This window comes from Chiloscyllium plagiosum, unplaced genomic scaffold, assembly GCF_037043375.1.
Source record: "Chiloscyllium plagiosum isolate Xiang-an unplaced genomic scaffold, Cpla_swu_hap1 HiC_scaffold_44, whole genome shotgun sequence".
NCBI classification, from domain to species: Eukaryota; Metazoa; Chordata; class Chondrichthyes; order Orectolobiformes; family Hemiscylliidae; genus Chiloscyllium; species Chiloscyllium plagiosum.
The window spans coordinates 7,721,381-7,738,764 of NW_028270182.1; the positions used below are offsets into that span (position 1 = coordinate 7,721,381).

At 49.6% G+C, this 17,384-nt stretch overlaps 1 protein-coding gene across 1 annotated transcript; it reads right to left on the reverse strand.

The window, feature by feature from the left end:
- Positions 1 to 605: 605 nt before the first annotated feature.
- LOC122544321 (serine protease 55-like) lies at positions 606 to 16,954 on the reverse strand. The gene is made up of 5 exons (XM_087982842.1): positions 16,891 to 16,954; positions 7,356 to 7,542; positions 4,405 to 4,661; positions 3,314 to 3,447; positions 606 to 974 (listed from the first exon to the last, which is right to left on the reverse strand). The coding sequence occupies exons 1-5, from the start codon at positions 16,952 to 16,954 to the stop codon at positions 606 to 608; spliced, it is 1,011 nt and encodes a 336-aa protein (XP_087838968.1).
- Between the last annotated feature and the right edge of the window lie 430 nt (positions 16,955 to 17,384).

Genomic DNA, 17,384 nt, shown 5'->3' on the forward strand with positions numbered 1-17,384 from the left:
CTGTCCTGGGATAGCACTGGGAGTGCCACCTTTGAACAAACATTAAGCTGGAGTCAAAATCACACCAGCTGTTTTCAAAAAGAGATACATCATTCTTACCAGTACCTAATAGTAATAAAAAAATCAATTAACATAATGAGGAGAAAATAGTTTTGCTCTTGGCTAGTACTCTATTCATTAAGAATCCAATTTGTCTCCTCACTGTAGCAATTCAATTAAAGTACTCATCTGAAATAAGTAGCCTGGCAATCCAAAAACACTTAATTCGAGCAGCTGCTCCCACCTCCTTTGGAAGGGAGAACTACAGCAGTTTTGAAATATTAGATACAGAGTGTTTGATGGGGACAGTGTAGAGGGAGCTTTACTCTGTATCTAGCCCCGTGCTGTCCCTGTCCTGGGAGTGTTTGATGGGAGGTAGTGTAGAGAAAGCTTTACTCTGCATCTGGCCCCATGCTGTCCCTGTCCTGGGAGAGTTTGATGGAAGATAGTGTAGAGGAAGCTTTACTCTGCATCTAGCCCCATGCTGTCCCTGTCCTGGGAGTGTTTGATGGGAGATAGTGTAGAGGGTATAACTGTCAGACAGTTCCTGGTAAATATTATTTAGTTTATTTATTCATCTCAGGCCATAGAATTGCCCAGGTCAGTGTAACAGTCGAGCAGAGGATGCTGCAATGGTCAGTTCTGGAGGCCCTGGAAGATTGTGCTGTCAGCTCCCGGTAGGGGAATGAAGCCTGGGACAGGGTGTTCTCATCCACCACTTGTCGCGCAGGTTCAGAGGGAATGTCCCTTCCCGGGATGTAGGGTTTTCCGGCCTCGTCCGCCATCGTCTCCAGCCAGTCCAGGTAATTGGCAAGCAGGGTGTACACGCCTGGACTGCGAGACTGCCCACACCCGCTCCCCCAGCTCACGATGCCAACCTGGATCCAAGACTCGGAGTTCATGCCTTGACACATCAGTGGACCCCCGCTGTCTCCCTACAAAGCAAACACAAACTACTCAGCACCATCGGAAATCTCTCCGGAGTGGAGTGTAAGAACAAAGCCCTTCAGTTAGAGTGTGATACTCATTTCCCCAGAGAACTGTCGAGGTCATGGTCAAGGGGGTGATAGGAGGAGGTGTCTTTGACTTGGCGCCTGGCTCGACCATGACCTCACTCCCCTCCACCCCCCCCATCAGCAAACCATCATCTCCCAGACCATACAGAACCTCATCACCTCAGGAGATCTCCCACCCACAGCTTCCAACCTCATAGTCCGGGAACCCCGCACCACCCGCTTCCACCTCCTTCCCAAGACCCACAAGCCTGACCACCCTGGCCAACCCATTGTCTCAGCATGCTCCTGCCCCACTGAACCCATCTCCACCTACCTCGATATTGTCCTATCCCCCCTAGTCCAGGAACTCCCCACAGATATTCAGGACACCACCCACGCCCAAGACTTCCGTTTCCCCGGCCCCCAACACCTCATCTTCACCATGGATATCCAATCCCTCTACACCTCCATCCGCCATGACCAGGGCCTCCAAGCCCTCCGTTGTTTCCTCTCCAGATGTCCCCAACAGTACCCTTCCACCAACACTCTCGTTCATTTGGCCGAACTGGTCCTCACCCTTAACAATTTCTCCTTCGAATCCTCCCACTTCCTCCAGACCAAAGGGGTAGCCATGGGCACCCGTATGGGCCCTAGCTATGCCTGTCTCTTTGTTGGCTACGTAGAACAGTCCATCTTCCGTAGTTACACCGGCACCACTCCTCACCTCTTCCCCCGCTACATTGATGACTGCATTGGCGCCACCTCGTGCTCCCGCGAGGAGGTTGAGCAATTCATCAACTTCACCAACACATTCCACCCTGACCTTAAATTTCCCTGGACCATCTCTGACACCTCCCTCCCCTTCCTGGACCTCTCCATCTCCATCAATGATGACCGACTCGACACTGACATTTTTTACAAACCCACCGACTCCCACAGCTACCTGGATTACACCTCTTCCCACCCTATCTCCTGCAAAAATACCATCCCGCATTCCCAATTCCTCCGCCTCCGCCGTATCTGCTCCCAGGAGGACCAGTTCCATCACAGAACATACCAGATGGCTCTTTCTTTAGAGACCGCAATTTCCCTTCCCACGTGGTTGAAGATGCCCTCCAACGTGTCTCGTCCACATCTCGTCCCTCCGCCCTCAAACCCCACCCCTCCAACAAGGACAGAACGCTCCTGGTGCTCACCTTACACCCTACCAACCTTTGCATAAACCGCATCATCCGCTGACATTTATCGCCATCTCCAAACAGACCCCACCACCAGGGATATATTTCCCTCCCCACCCCTTTCCACCTTCCGCAAAGACCGTTCCCTCTGTCACAACCTGGCCAGGACCCTCCAACAACCCACCCTCCCATCCTGGCACCTTCCCCTGCCACCGCAGGAATTGTAAAACCTGTGCCCACACCTCCTCCCTCACCTCCATCCAAGGCCCTAAAGGAGCCTTCCACATCCATCAAAGTTTTACCTGCACATCCACCAATATCATTTACTGTATCTGTTGCTCCCGATGCGGTCTCCTCTACTCTGGGGAGACTGGACGCCTCCTAGCAGAGCGCTTTAGGGAACACCTCTGGGACACCCGCACCAATCAACCACACCGCCCTATGGCCCAACATTTCAACTCCCCCTCCCACTCTGCTGAGGACATGCAGGTCCAGGGCCTCCTCCACCGCCGCTCCCTCACCTGACGCCTGGAGGAAGAATGCCTCATCTTCCGCCTCGGAACACTTCAACCCCAGGGCATCAATGTGGACTTCACCAGTTTCCTCATTTCCCCTTCCCCCAGCCTCACCCCAGTTCCAACCTTCCAGCTCAGCACCACCCTCATGACCTGTCCCACCTGCCAATCTTCCTTCCCACCTATCAGCTCCACCCTCCTCTCTGACCAACACAGACAGTCGCCCAAGGCTGGAATTGAACTTAGGACCCTGGCGCTGGGAGGCATCAGTGCCAACAAAATAGTTTCTCTTTATCTACCCTGAAGCTAATGCTTTCTCGGGGGGGAAATCCGCTGTCCTTACCCGGTCCGGGCCTCCCTGTGACTCCAGACCCACAGCCAATGTGCTTGACCCTTAATCGCTCTCTGAGCTGAGTCTGTCAGTGGCAAAGGGCAATTAGAGATGGATATCAAACAACGGCCCTGCACACCAATGCCCACACCCTGGGCAAAGGAAAGAAGGACTGGCCTGTGTCTTATTGAGGGGCCGAATGATCTCTCCTGCTCATTCCATCAGCACCACTGCAACAAATAAGACAGGATTTACCTGACAAGCATCTCGTCCACCTTCCTCGTAGCCAGCGCACAGCATGTTCCGCGTCAGATCTTTCACCCACTTCTGGCAGCTGTGCCAGTCAATGAGCTCCACTTCCACCTCTTGGAGAATCATTGGTCTCTTCTCTAAAGGGAGGTGATAGACACAGGATTCAGCATGGCCTTTCCTACCCACGCTGACCAAACCCGTAGAGTAGGCGTTCCACCGGGACCGGGGAAGGGGGGAGCTGGTGCGCCATGGTGGTGCTAGCCAGCGTCAGGGAGGGGACATAGCCGGGAGAGAACTGAAGAGGGGATGGATGATGTTGGAGCTACGGGAGGGGGAAGTGATAATGAGGAGACAACAGACAGGGACCAAGGAGAAAGGAGAGGGAATACAGTCAGTAAGTACAACAAAGAGAAGGGTGAGGGTTACAGCGACTCTCTTTATAACAGATACCCAGAGGTTCATGGTTACAGACAAGAATCTAATTGAGGAGTTCAGTGTAGTTCATATATAAAATAACAGATTTGTGAGAGTGAGTTACAGTCTGAGATATGTGTGTGTGCGAGTGTGTGTGTGACTGTGTGTGTGTGAGATGAAGGAGTGAAGAGTATTGTAGGGTAAGCTGTAGCACAGGGTGGGGTAGCAGGTTGAGGTGTTCCATGGAGTGGGGTGGACGGCGGGTGTATATGGGTGGGGAAGTGTTTTACAGTGGACCTCCCGTGGGCCCAATCTCTCCACCTGGTACTGAGTGACTGTGTATGAGGGTCCCCCTACTTTTGGAGACCGTCCATTGTGCTAACTCCCCCTGAGCCACCTAGGCTGGCACACAGAAAGCCCTCTGCCCCACCTCTCACTGGGACTTCATACCCGCGGTGATGGGATGAAGTCTTTAAACATTCATCCATCGGTTCCTGGTGGGTGCTGATATATCATGAGGGTGCTGCCCCCTCCTCCCTGGCCAACATCCTGTCCGTTAAAATTCTCGCCCTGTCACCAAAATCTCACGGCGAAGGAAGTGGGGGAGGGGCGGGGCAGAGATCCCACTCCAGTGTAACCTACCCAAGGCCCGTTTATACCTCAGGGTCCCCGCGCCTCACCGTGTTGGGTTATACCCCATCCAATGACAAAACAGGGTTTCCACTCCTCGATGTCGAACTGGTCACTGAGGGGAAGCAGAACAGGCAACTGGTCTTCACTGAAGGCGATGGGGGTCTGCAGCTCCACCATGGCGATGTCATTGTCCAGGCTCGAGTGATCGTAGTCCTGGTGAATGATGACTCCAGCCACCCTGAACGCCTGCGCCTTGTGGTGCCCCAGTTCAATGGAGCCTGTCTCCACCGAGAGCTGCTCTGCCCTGCACAGAAACCGATCTGTCAGTACCAACCCTTTGGTCTTCCCACCACCTCCACTCTTCCACTCTCCCTCCCCTAGGGCTCCGACATCCCTTTCCAATTGCTCAAACTCCATTTGGAAGCCTTGACCTACAGGCCTAAATTTAAACAGGCCCTGGCCTACCAGAGATGGTTGTTTACGATGGCTGCTACGATGGGTGGTGGGAGGAGAGGGCAGCCAGGGGCGAGTTTGCTGTTGCGGGATTGGAAATCCTCTCAGCCCCATCCCAACACCAGCTTCGGAAAGGGCCATGTCAGGATGACCAGCTCCCTCCCAAGAGAGACCTTGAGGAGGTCAGTAGGCCGAGCACAGGTGAGAGGGGGTTACCTCAGAAAGGTGTTTGCCAAAAGCGTGTGGTGTTGAAGGGCTTATGCTTGAAGTGTCGATTCTCCAGCTCCTCAGATGGTGTCTGGCCTGCTGTGCTTTTCCAACACCACACTCTCGACTCTGATCCCCAGCATCTGCAGTCTGCACTTTCTCCTCAGAAAGGCATTTGTCAGACCAAATGGAAAATTGGTTGGGTTAGTGTACAGGGGAGTGAGAGACACCAATCAGTGTACAGATATCTCCCTGAGACAGAGAGAGGGGACTGTGAGACACCAGTCAGTGTACAGATATCTCCCTGAGACAGAGAGAGGGGACTGTGAGACACCAGTCAGTGTACAGATATCTCCCTGAGACAGAGAGAGGGGACTGTGAGACACTAGTCAGTGTACAGATATCTCCCTTAGAGAGAGAGAGAGAGAGAGTGAGATACCAGTCAGTGTACAGATATCTCCCTGAGAGAAAGGGACCTAAGGGACACCAGTCAGTGTACAGATATCTCCCTGAGGGAGAGGGGACTGAGAGACACCAGTCAGTGTACAGATATTTCCCTGAGAGAGAGGAGACTGAGAGACACCAGTCAGTGTACAGATATCTCCCTGAGAGAGAGGGGACTGAGAGACACCAGTCAGTGTAAAGATATCTCCCTGAGAGAGAGGGGACTGAGAGACACCAGTCAGTGTACACATATCACCCTGAGAGAGAGGGGACAAAGAGACACCAGTCAGTGCACAGATATCTCCCTGAGAGAGCGGGGACAGAGAGATACCAGTCAGTGTACAGATATCTCCCTGAGAGAGCGGGGACAGAGAGATACCAGTCAGTATACAGATATCTCCCTGAGGGAGCGGGGACAGAGAGATACCAGTCAGTGTACAGATATCTCCCTGAGAGAGCGGGGACAGAGAGATACCAGTCAGTGTACAGATATCTCCCTGAGAGAGCGGGGACAGAGAGATACCAGTCAGTGTAGAGATATCTCCCTGAGAGAGCGGGGACAGAGAGAGACCAGTCAGTGTACAGATATCTCCCTGAGAGAGCGGGGACAGAGAGATACCAGTCAGTGTACAGATATCTCCCTGAGAGAGCGGGGACAGAGAGATACCAGTCAGTGTACAGATATCTCCCTGAGAGAGCGGGGACAGAGAGATACCAGTCAGTGTACAGATATCTCCCTGAGAGAGCGGGGACAGAGAGATACCAGTCAGTGTACAGATATCTCCCTGAGAGAGCGGGGACAGAGAGATACCAGTCAGTGTACAGATATCTCCATGAGAGAGAGGGACAGAGAGATACCAGTCAGTGTACAGATATCTCCCTGAGAGAGAGGGGACTGAGAGACACCAGTCAGTGTACAGATATCTCCCTGAGAGAGCGGGGACAGAGAGATACCAGTCAGTATACAGATATCTCCCTGAGAGAGCGGGGACAGAGAGATACCAGTCAGTGTACAGATATCTCCCTGAGAGAGCGGGGACAGAGAGATACCAGTCAGTGTACAGATATCTCCATGAGAGAGAGGGGACTGAGAGACACCAGTCAGTGTACAGATATCTCCCTGAGAGAGCGGGGACAGAGAGATACCAGTCAGTATACAGATATCTCTCTGAGAGAGCGGGGACAGAGAGATACCAGTCAGTATACAGATATCTCCCTGAGAGAGCGGGGACAGAGAGATACCAGTCAGTATACAGATATCTCCCTGAGAGAGCGGGGACAGAGAGATACCAGTCAGTATACAGATATCTCCCTGAGAGAGTGGGGACAGAGAGATACCAGTCAGTATACAGATATCTCCCTGAGAGAGCGGGGACAGAGAGATACCAGTCAGTATACAGATATCTCCCTGAGAGAGCGGGGACAGAGAGATACCAGTCAGTGTACAGATATCTCCCTGAGAGAGCGGGGACAGAGAGACACCAGTCAGTGTACAGATATCTCCCAGAGAGAGAGGGGACTGAGAGATACCAGTCAGTGTACAGATATCTCCCTGAGAGAGCGGGGACAGAGAGATACCAGTCAGTGTACAGATATCTCCCTGAGAGAGCGGGGACAGAGAGATACCAGTCAGTGTACAGATATCTCCCTGAGAGAGTGGGGACAGAGAGATACCAGTCAGTGTACAGATATCACCCTGAGAGAGCGGGGACAGAGAGATACCAGTCAGTGTACAGATATCTCCCTGAGAGAGCGGGGACAGAGAGATACCAGTCAGTGTACAGATATCTCCCTGAGAGAGAGGGGACAGAGAGATACCAGTCAGTGTACAGATATCTCCCTGAGAACTGTTTCACTCGTTTTGGACTGCACTCTTGCGCTGCGCCGTATTCACCTGAACTTTTTCAGACAATGAGCTGCTGTCAACACCCACCACATGTTGAGGATGGAGCCTCCGCAGATGTGCATGCTGTATTTCCGAAGGCTGACCTGCCAGGGCCAATCGCCTGGCTTAGTGTCACTCCCTCCAATAATCTGGGAGTCCAGGCGCCTCTGCCTGTGATGGGATCGACCTCTGTAACCTGTAACAACACGAGCCAAGCGAACTCAGCTACAATCCTCTCGCTCAGTACTTTTAACACGTCGCTAATGTGGGCGAGGCGGGTGGAACCTAATACCAGGCCTCAGTGGCTCGTTCCGAAGGGGAGATTTCCGAAGATTGGCTCAAAGAGCGGGAGGGTGGATGGAGGCGAGTTTGAAAGGTGGAGAGGTCCAGGGAGGGAAGTCCAGACCCAATGGAACACAAATGGGAAGCAACTAAAATTGGGAATTGAGTTTTTTCATTTCATGGTCGTGTCCTGGGGAGTTTTGCTGAACAATGAGACCTTGGAGTGCAAGTTCATAGTTCCTGGAAATGGAGTTGCAGGTAGATAGGATAGTAAAGAAGGCATTTGGTATGCTTGCCTTTATTAGTCAGAGCATTGAGTATAGGCGTTGGGAAGTCATGTTGCGACTGTCCAGGACATTGGTTAGGCCAATTTTGGAATACTGTGTTCAATTCTGGCCTCCCTGTAACAGCAAAGATGTTGCTAAACTAGAAAGGATGCTGAAAACATCTTATCAAAACCGGAGGAGATGCAGGGACTTTTTCCTCAGACCGTCGGAGGCTGAGGGGTGGCCTTATACAGGTTTATAACATCACGAGGGGCATGGTAAATAGACAAGGTCTTTTCCCCATGATGCCTGCATCGAATGAATAAAATGTCAGGTAAATTTGGGAACTGTGTTTACTTATTTGGAAATCTTTTGTGAAAGTTCCCTGGAACATCAGGGTAACAAGGACCTCTACGTCAGACTCTGAGTTACTGACTGGAGCTTCAACACCATAGTTCCAACCAAACTCACCTTCAACCTCCGAGACACAGGACTCTGCAGCTGGATCCTCGACTTCCTGACAGGCAAGCTACAATCGGTCAGGGTAGGTGACAACACCTCCTCTACGATAATCCTCAACACAGCAAGGCTGCGTACTCAGGCCCTTACTGTACTCCTTATACCCTCACGACGGTGTGGCCACATTAAGCTCAAACTCCATTTACACATTTGCTGATGACACCGCTGTACTGGGTCATAACTCAAACATCAACGAGACATTGTACAGGAAGGAGACAGAGAGCTTCGCAGCTCAGTGATAAAACAACAACCTCTCCCTCAATGTCAGCAAAATCAAGGAGCTGGGGTATCAACTTCAGGAAGTGGAGTGGAGGACATGCCTGGGATGGAGGCGATCAAGAGCGACAAGTTCCTGGGAGGAGATATCACCAGTAATCCGTCCTGGTGCACCCACATTGACGTTACAGTCAAGAAAGCACACCAACGCCTCTCCTTTCTCAGGAGGCTAAGGAAATTCAGCACGTCCACAATGACACTTCCCAATGTTTATAGGTGCACCATGGAAAGCACTCTATCTGGATGCATCACACTTCAGTACGGCAACTGCTCTGCCCAGGACTGCAAGAAACTACAGAGAGCTGTGAACACAGCCCAGTCCATCACCCAAACCAACCAACATTGATACTGTCTACACTTCCTGTAATCAAAGACCCTTCCCGCCCTGGTTACACTCTCTTCACCCTCTTCCATTGAGCAGATGGTACAAAAGTTTGAAAACATGTACCAACTGATTGAAGAACAGCTTTTTCCCCTCTGTTACCGGACTTCTGAGCAGACCTCTCATATGTTAGAGCTGATTTCTCTCTGCACCTTCTCTGTAGCTGCAACTCTACATTCTGCATTTCTGTTCTGTTACCCTGATGTACTTGCGTAAGGTATGATTTGCCTGTAGAGCACACAAAACAATTCTTTTCACTGTATCTCGGTACATGTGACAATAGTAAATCAAATCAAATCAAAAGATTCTGGAAGTGGTGGGTTTTGATTTCCAGGGTACTACCCCAGTGAGGTATAACAGCATGTAGGGGTAAGGAGCTCACTGGATTTGGTTGGAGCAGCCAATGGGAGTTTTTAAGACCACCTAGACCACCCAGTGCTCCTACTCATAGGTCTGCCTTTCTCATCCCATCCTTTAGTCTCCCCAATGCATTGTGACCTCGACTGACACTCCCAGTGCCAGCACTGAGGTGGTGTTGCAGTATCGGAGGTGCCATATTTTGTGTGTGGCAGAGAACAGAGACTTGATCTAACCCCATAGGTTAAATGTACAAGATTGTCTCAAACTATTTAACGGAATGGCAGGGGAGCTCTCTATCCCACCTCCTGATGGTCCCAGGGCCAACATTTAACCATCACTAAAACAAGAGATCCTGACAGTTGCCATGGTATGCTGCGAAGGGAACATTTTCCAAACTAATGTCAACCAACACTGTCTTAGATATGATGTGCCAGTCCCATGACTTGCAGCTAATCTGCAAATTAGTTGCTGAGGTCCCTGTGCTTCCCAGTCCCCTAGTGAGCATTATTTGGGAGACAGGCAATATAGATCCCATGGTATTCTTTGCTCCTGATCCCTGTGTGTGATTGGTACATGGATGCGAAAAGAAAGGGAGAGTGCGACGTTGTCACATCACTGCTTGTGGGATCCTCCTGTGCACCAACCAATAACGGCATAGCAAAAAAAATACTTGATGGCGTTACCACACCACGGCGAATCCTTCTTTTAATTCAACCAAACAGCCAGAAAGGCTCACCTCGCCTCGTAATCTGTTAAAATATAAGTGACAGAGAACTCCCAAATTCCTCTATTTAAAGAAAATAACATCAATTTATACTTTAACTCTAAAAGTGAACATTAAACAACAACTATTCATAACTCTAAGCCTCCTTTCTCTTAACTGTTTATTATCTGCCTCCAACTCTATAGCAATATGCTGTTCCATTAAGACACTTACTAAAATTACATCAAATTAATTTCAAAACCACACAGCCATTGTAGTCTTCGGTGTCTGTCTTCTTCCAGCTGAAGATCTCCCTGGGTCGTCTTCTTTCTTTTTATTGTCAATATGCTTCATATGAAAAGGTACCTTTGATAGAGAGTGTTTCCTAATTTCTTGGATCTGTGTCGATGGCAGTTGCTCTGCCTCCAATTTTCAAAATGCCTGCCTTTTTTAGAACTCCAATATTGGATTGTCTCATTGGTTAAATGTTGGCAAAACAATCAATTCAAACTCGATTGGGTTTTAGTACCCTGGGGCATAATTTAAACTGATTGGTTAAATTGGAATTGTTGTCAAAACAGCAACCAACTCAGGCATCCACTCCACAGCCAAATGTTATGTATTTTCCATTTTCCAGTACACTCTGGGACTGCCATCGAGTCATATCACACAGCTCTCAGTTCAGAACAGCATTCACTCTCTCTTACAAGCCTTCAACTTCATAACAATTGGCCCTGAAGTGCTTTGGGATGCTCTGAGGTTGTGAGAGGCCGCTACACAAATGCAAAGTTTCTCTTAATATTGTAGAGTTGTTATGGTACTGAAGAAGGCCTTTCAGCCCATTGTGCCTGTCCTGGCTCTGTTACCCAGTGCCCATCTCACCCCATCTCCCTGCAGGCCATTTCTATCCAATTAACCATCTGATGCCCCTCTTGGAAGTCTCAATGGAACCTGCCTCCACCACATTTCCAGGCAGTGCACTCCTGACCCTAAGTAATCACTGGGTGAAACACTGTGTTCCTCACATTGGTTTGCTAAATTCACACATCACTTTAATTCTTAAGTTTTTATTGCAAATTCAGTTATTGGATGTGTGTGTTGCTGGCTGGGCCATCCCTAGTTGCACCTTCAGAAGGTGGGGGTGAGCTATCTTTTTGAACAGCTGCAGTCCCATGCGGTGTAGGGATACCCACACAGCGCCCATTAGGGAGGGAGTTCCAGGATTCTGGATCAGAGTGGTGCTGGAAAAGCACAGCAGGTCAGACAGCATCCGAGGAGTAGGAACATTGATGTTTCGGGCAAACACCCTTCAGGACTGAAGGCAGGGAGCCTCCAGGGTGGAGAGATAAATGGGAGGAGGGGTGGGGCTGGGGAGAAGGTAGCTAAGAGTGCAATAAGTGAATGGGGGTGGGGATGAAGGTGATAGGTCAGAGAGGAGGGTGGAGTGGATAGATGGGAAGGGAGATTGGCAGGTGGGACAGGTCATGAGGACAGTGCTGAGCTGGAAGGTTGGCACTGGGGTGAGGTGGGGCAAAAGGAAATGAGGAAACTGTTGAAATCCACATTGATGCCCTGGGGTTGAAGTGTTCCGAGGCGGAAGATGAGGCGTTCTTCCTCCAGGTGTCGGGTGGTGAGGGACCGGCGGTGGAGGAGGCCCAGGACCAGCATGTCCTCGGCAGAGTGGGAGGGGGAGTTGAAATGTTGGGCCATGGGGTGGTGGGGTTGATGGGTGCGGGTGTCCCGGAGATGTTCCCTAAAGCACTTCTGACCCAGCGACACTGAAGGCACGGCCGATTTATTTCCAAGTCAGGATGATGAGTGGCTGGGAGGGGAACTTACAGGGGGTGGGGTTCCCATGTCTCTGCTGCTCTTGTCCTTCTAGATGGTTGAGGTCGCAAGTTTGGAAGGTGCTGTCTGAGGATCTCTGGTGAGTTTCTGCAGTGCATCTTGTGGATGGTACACACTGCTGCTACTGAGCATGGGTGGTGGAGCGAGTGGACGTTTGTAGATAGGATGCCAATCAAGCAGGGGGTTGCTTTGTCCCTGGATGGTGTCGAGCTTCTCGAGTGTTGTTGGAGCTGCCCCCATCCAGGGGCAACTGGGGAGTATTCACTCGCACTCCTGACTTGTGCCTTGATGATGGAGGACAGGCTTTGGGGAGTCAGGAGGGGAGTTACTCACTCCAGGATTCCCAGCCTCTGACCTGCTCTTGTTGCCACTGTGTTTATGTAGGTGGTCCACTTCAGTTTCCGATCAATGGTAAACCCTAGGGATGTTGCTCGTTGGGGGGACGATCATTCTTAGTTTGATATTTAAATTCAGTACTGGAGGTTGGTGAATAATCCCCACCGTGTGTCCAGGACAAGCGGCTGGAATTTCCGGTGTGACTGTTCATATTTTGGGAAACTGCGGAATATCAGAAATGCATCTGTGCCCATTCAGTGAGTGAGATGTATTCGGTGACAGTCTGCTTCCACCTGCTGGTAAAAACGAGAACTGTGGCTGGATTCCACTGCCTACACTGACATCGCTGCCTCTTCGTAAAACTGACCAAAAATTTCCTTCCCTCCCCTATGCCTTTGTTTTTCACGGGATGTGGGCATCACTGGGCAAGAATGGCACTTCATGCCCAGTCCCTAATGGCTTTAAGCTTAATTGGTCATTTCAGTGGGCGGACAAGAGCCAACCACATTGGCGGTGGGTCTGGAGTCATGTGTAGGTCAGACTGGGTAAGGGAGGGCAGAGTTCCGTCCCTAAAGGACATTTGTGTGTTTTTTTAAAGGAATATTTTCTAACCAACCAGGTCAGAGATGTTATGACTCAGCTCTGGAGCAGGTAGGTTAGATCCTCCTGACTCAGAGATACGGGCACTACCACAGCAGCGCTCCAGGTATGATGCCATTTAATGCCTATCCACAATTAAGATTAATTCCAGGTACTTTCACTGAATGTAAATTGCACCAACTGGGAAGGGGTTGACTGTAAAATCTTAGTCTGCCACTACTTCCCCCAGATGAATTTGTCCCCCTCTTCCTGCTCTTCCCCACAGCCTTGTGGGCTCCCTCCCCTCAGATCATTGACCCAAGTATTTGCCGAAGGCTTGGATTACATCTGCCTCCACCCTACATGTGACTCCTGACCTATTGCAATGTTGCTGGCTCCTAACTACCCCTCTGAAATGGCTACCATGTGTTCAAGGGAGGGGCAGTTAGGGATGGGCAATAAATGTTGGCCTTTCCTGAAATGTCTGAAGTCCCCTATAGGCCAGAGGTCCCTCCCTGAAGGCCATCAGTAAGTCTGATCTACCTTAACGTCTCCTTGGTCACACTGACATCATTTTAAACATCTATCATACAGCACAGAAACAGGCCCTTCAGTCCAACTTAGCCATGCCGACTAGATATCCTAAATTAATCTAGCCCCATTTGCCAGCTTTTGGCCCAATCCCTCTAAACCTTTCCTATTTATATACCCATCCAGATGGCTGTTAAATGCTGTAAATGTACCAGCCTCCATCACATCCTCTGGCAGTTCATTCCATACACACACCACCCTCTCTGTGAAAAGTTGCCCCTCACGTCCCTTTTATATCTTTCCCCCTCACCTTAAACCTATGCCGTCTAGTATTGGACTCCCCTACCTGGGGAAAAGACCTTGACTATTCACTCAGTCCATGCCCCTTATGATTTTATAAACCTCTTTAAGGTCACCCCCTCAGCCTCCTGTTCTCCAGGGAATAAAAGCCCCAGCCTATCTAACCTGTCTTTATAAGTCATAGAGTCATACAGATATACAGCGCAGAAACAGACCGAATTCGTCCATGCTGATCAGATATCTAAACCTAATCTGGTCCCATTTGCCAACACTTGGCCCATATCCCCTAAACCCTTCCTATTCTATACCCAACCAGATGCCTTTTAAATGTTGTCATTGTACCAGCCTCCACCACTTCCTCTGGCAGCTCATTCCGTACACGCACCACCCTCTGCGTGAAAGAGTTGCCCCTTAGGTCCCATTTACACTTTGTCCCTCTCACCCTACACCTATGGCGTGTAGTTTTGGACTCCCCCACCCCAGGGAAAAAACCTTGTCTATTTACCCTATCCATGCCCCTCATGATTCTATAAACCTTTATAGGGTCACCCCTCAACCTCCGACGCTCCAGGGAAAACAACCCCAGCCTGTTCAGCCTCTCTCTTTAGCTCAACCCTGGCAACATCCTTGTAAATCTTTTCTGAACCCTTTCAAGTTTCACAACATTCTTCCAATAGGAAGGAGACCAGAATTGCACACAATATTCCAAAAGTGGCCTAACCAATGTCCTGTATAGCTGCAACATGACCTCCCAACTCCTGTACTCAATGCACTGATCAATAAAGGTCAATCCCTCCATTCCCAGCAATTTCCTGAACCATCTCCAGCTTAATATTATCCTTCTTATAACAGGGTGACCAGAACTGAACACAGTGCTCCAGAACAGGCCTCACTAATGCCTTGTACAACCTCAATGTAACATCCCAACTCCTATGCTCAAGTCTGAGCAATAAAGGCAAGCGTGCTAAAGACCTTCTTAACCACCCTGTTTATATGTGATGCAAACTTCTAAGAATTATGTACCTGAACCCCTAGCTCTCTCTGTTGTACAGCACTATCCAGGGCCCAATGTTTGTGTAAGTTTTGCCCTTGTTTGTTTCAAAAGCAAAATGCGACACCTCGCATTTATGCAAATTAAACTCCATCTGCCCGTTGCCCCAATTGATCAAGATCCCTTTGTAATCTTAGATAACCTTCTATGCTGTCCACAATGCCACCAATCTTGGTGTCATCTGCAAACTTACTAACCATCCTCAACCAAATCATTTCTATAAACGACTCACCAAAGTGGACCCAGCACTGATCCCTGTGGAACACCGCTGGAGCAACCTGTCACCACAGTCTCTGTCTCCTGCTCATTTGAATCCAATTGGCAAGCTCTTTTCTTTTTCGGGTTAGCTCCACCAGGGAAGCGGGGCGGGGGGCTTTGAGGAGGGGGATGTGGGGGAAATTGGTGCTGGGGTTTGAACTCAATTGAACTTTCCGTTTGACAGATGGCACACCAATAGTTTCCTCAGGAACCGCTGATCCCTCTTAATAAGCGAAATAAAAGGCCGAGGGAGCCAAAAGTCAGAGTCATGAATAATAAAGAAAGGGCCTTCTGTTTTCTTTCAAGCTATCTGTAAGTAAAATGTCAATAATTAATGCTTAAATACCATCCAACAGTTTCCAAGCCTGGGCAGCTCTGTTCCCTCAAAGGCAATGTGTCCATAGTTACTGTGCTGACATTAATCATCGGCTTGCTGTAATTAAACCTAACCTCCTCATTAAAGGGCAAGGGGTCCACCAGAGGAATCATTGCCTCTGAATGGGAAGTCTGGGCTCTAAATCATAGAATCCCAGTGTGGAAGCATACCATTCAGCCCATTGAGTCCACAACAACTGTCTGCAGAGCATTCCACCCAGACACCAGCCCCCACCCATCCCATCCTGGTTCTGTAAACTCCCATGGCTAACCCACCCTCACCTGCACATCCCTGGGCACTATGGGACAATTTAACACGCCCAATCCATCCTAACCTGCACATCCCTGGACACTATGGGACAATTCAGCACGGCCAGTCCACCCTAACTTGCACATCCCTGGACAATATGGGACAATTTAGCACAGTCAATCCATCCTAATCTGTAGCACAGTGGTTAGCACTGCTGTCTCACAGCACTAGAGATGCAGGTTCAATTCCCACCTCAGGCAACTGTCTGTGTGGAGTGTGCACGTTCTCCCCATGTCTGCATGGGTTTCCTCCGGGTGCTCCGGTTTCCTCCCACAGACCAAAAATGTGCAGGTTAGGTGAATTGGCCACGCTAAATTGCCCGTAGTGTTAGGTGAAGGGGTACATGTAGGGGAATGGGTCTGGGTGGGTTATTCTTCAGAGGGTCGGTGTGGACTTGTTGGGCCGAAGAGCCTGTTTCCACACTGTAAGTAATCTAATCTAACCTGCACATCCCTGGACACGATGGGACAATTTAGCACGGCCAGTCCACCCTAACCTGCACATCCCTGGGCATTATGGGACAATTTAGCACGGCCAATCCACCCTAACCTGCACATCCCTGGGCACTATGGGACAATTTAGCACGGCCAATCCACCCTAACCTGCACATCCCTGGGCACTATGGGACAATTTAGCACGGCCAATCCACCCTAACCTGCATATCCCTGGGCACTATGGGACAATTTAGCATGGCCAGTCCAACCTAACCTGCACATCTTTGGACAGTGGGAGGATACCGGGGCACCTGAATGAAACGCACGAAGACATGAGGAAGAACTTACAAACTCCATGCAGACAGTCACCCGAGGGTGGGACCAAACGTGGATGCCCTTTGGAGGGGTTGGTGAGGACTCAATGGGTCAAATGGCCTGTTTCCTCATTGTTGGAATTCTATGATTCTATAATTTCCTTGGGGATTTGTCAGTCTTTAATTATAATAATTTTCTTATTAACCTTTCCCTAACAATTGTAACTGTTTAATTTCCTACCTCCCTTTCACCTCTGTGATTATTTCTGAGATAATAATTCTATCCCCTACAGTGAAGGCAGACACAAGATCTCCGGTTAGTTGATCTGACAATTCCTAGTTCTCCATTAATGGTTCCTCAGATTCACTGTCTGGAATAGAGACCACCACTACCTGTGGGTTATTCTCCAAGTTGCTCACCATTCTGACTTGGAAATACAGACTCACTGATGTTGATAGCCCTGAAGTATGCCATTCGGCCCATCGTGCCCACCTTGTCTAATCAGATCTGAACACACACGAATCCAATTTCCCAGCTTTGATCCCACAACTATGGCAGTGCAAGTGACTGGTGAAAGACACGCTGAAATGTTTTGCAAATTACCCACTCAGGCACTGAGATACCCATGACCATGTGAATGGAAAATACTTCTTCTCAACTTTCCTCAGGCTTCTATGTTCTACCTTAAATATACACCCCCTTTGTATTAACCCTTCATGTTAAAAGTGCCTTTCCATCCACCTTGTTGTTATAATATGTATCTTTATAGGTTTCCCCACCCCCTCAATCTTTGCAGTTCGCAGGAAAACAACCCCAGAGTATCCAATCTCTCTTCATAACTAAAACTCTCCAGCCCACGTGGCGTCCTATAAAATCTCCTCTGTACACTCTCAGATGCATTCACACCTTGCCT

Coding starts and splice junctions, on each gene's coding strand:
- LOC122544321 (XM_087982842.1), bottom strand. CDS start 16,954: ATGGGCCGAATGGCATACTTCAGGGCTATCAACATCAGTGAGTCTGTA. Junction 7,543..16,890: donor TGTATTTCCAAGTCAGAATG/GTGAGCAACTTG, acceptor GTGTTGTTACAG/GTTACAGAGGTCGATCCCAT. Junction 4,662..7,355: donor CATTGTCTGAAAAAGTTCAG/GTGAATACGGCG, acceptor GTTTCTGTGCAG/GGCAGAGCAGCTCTCGGTGG.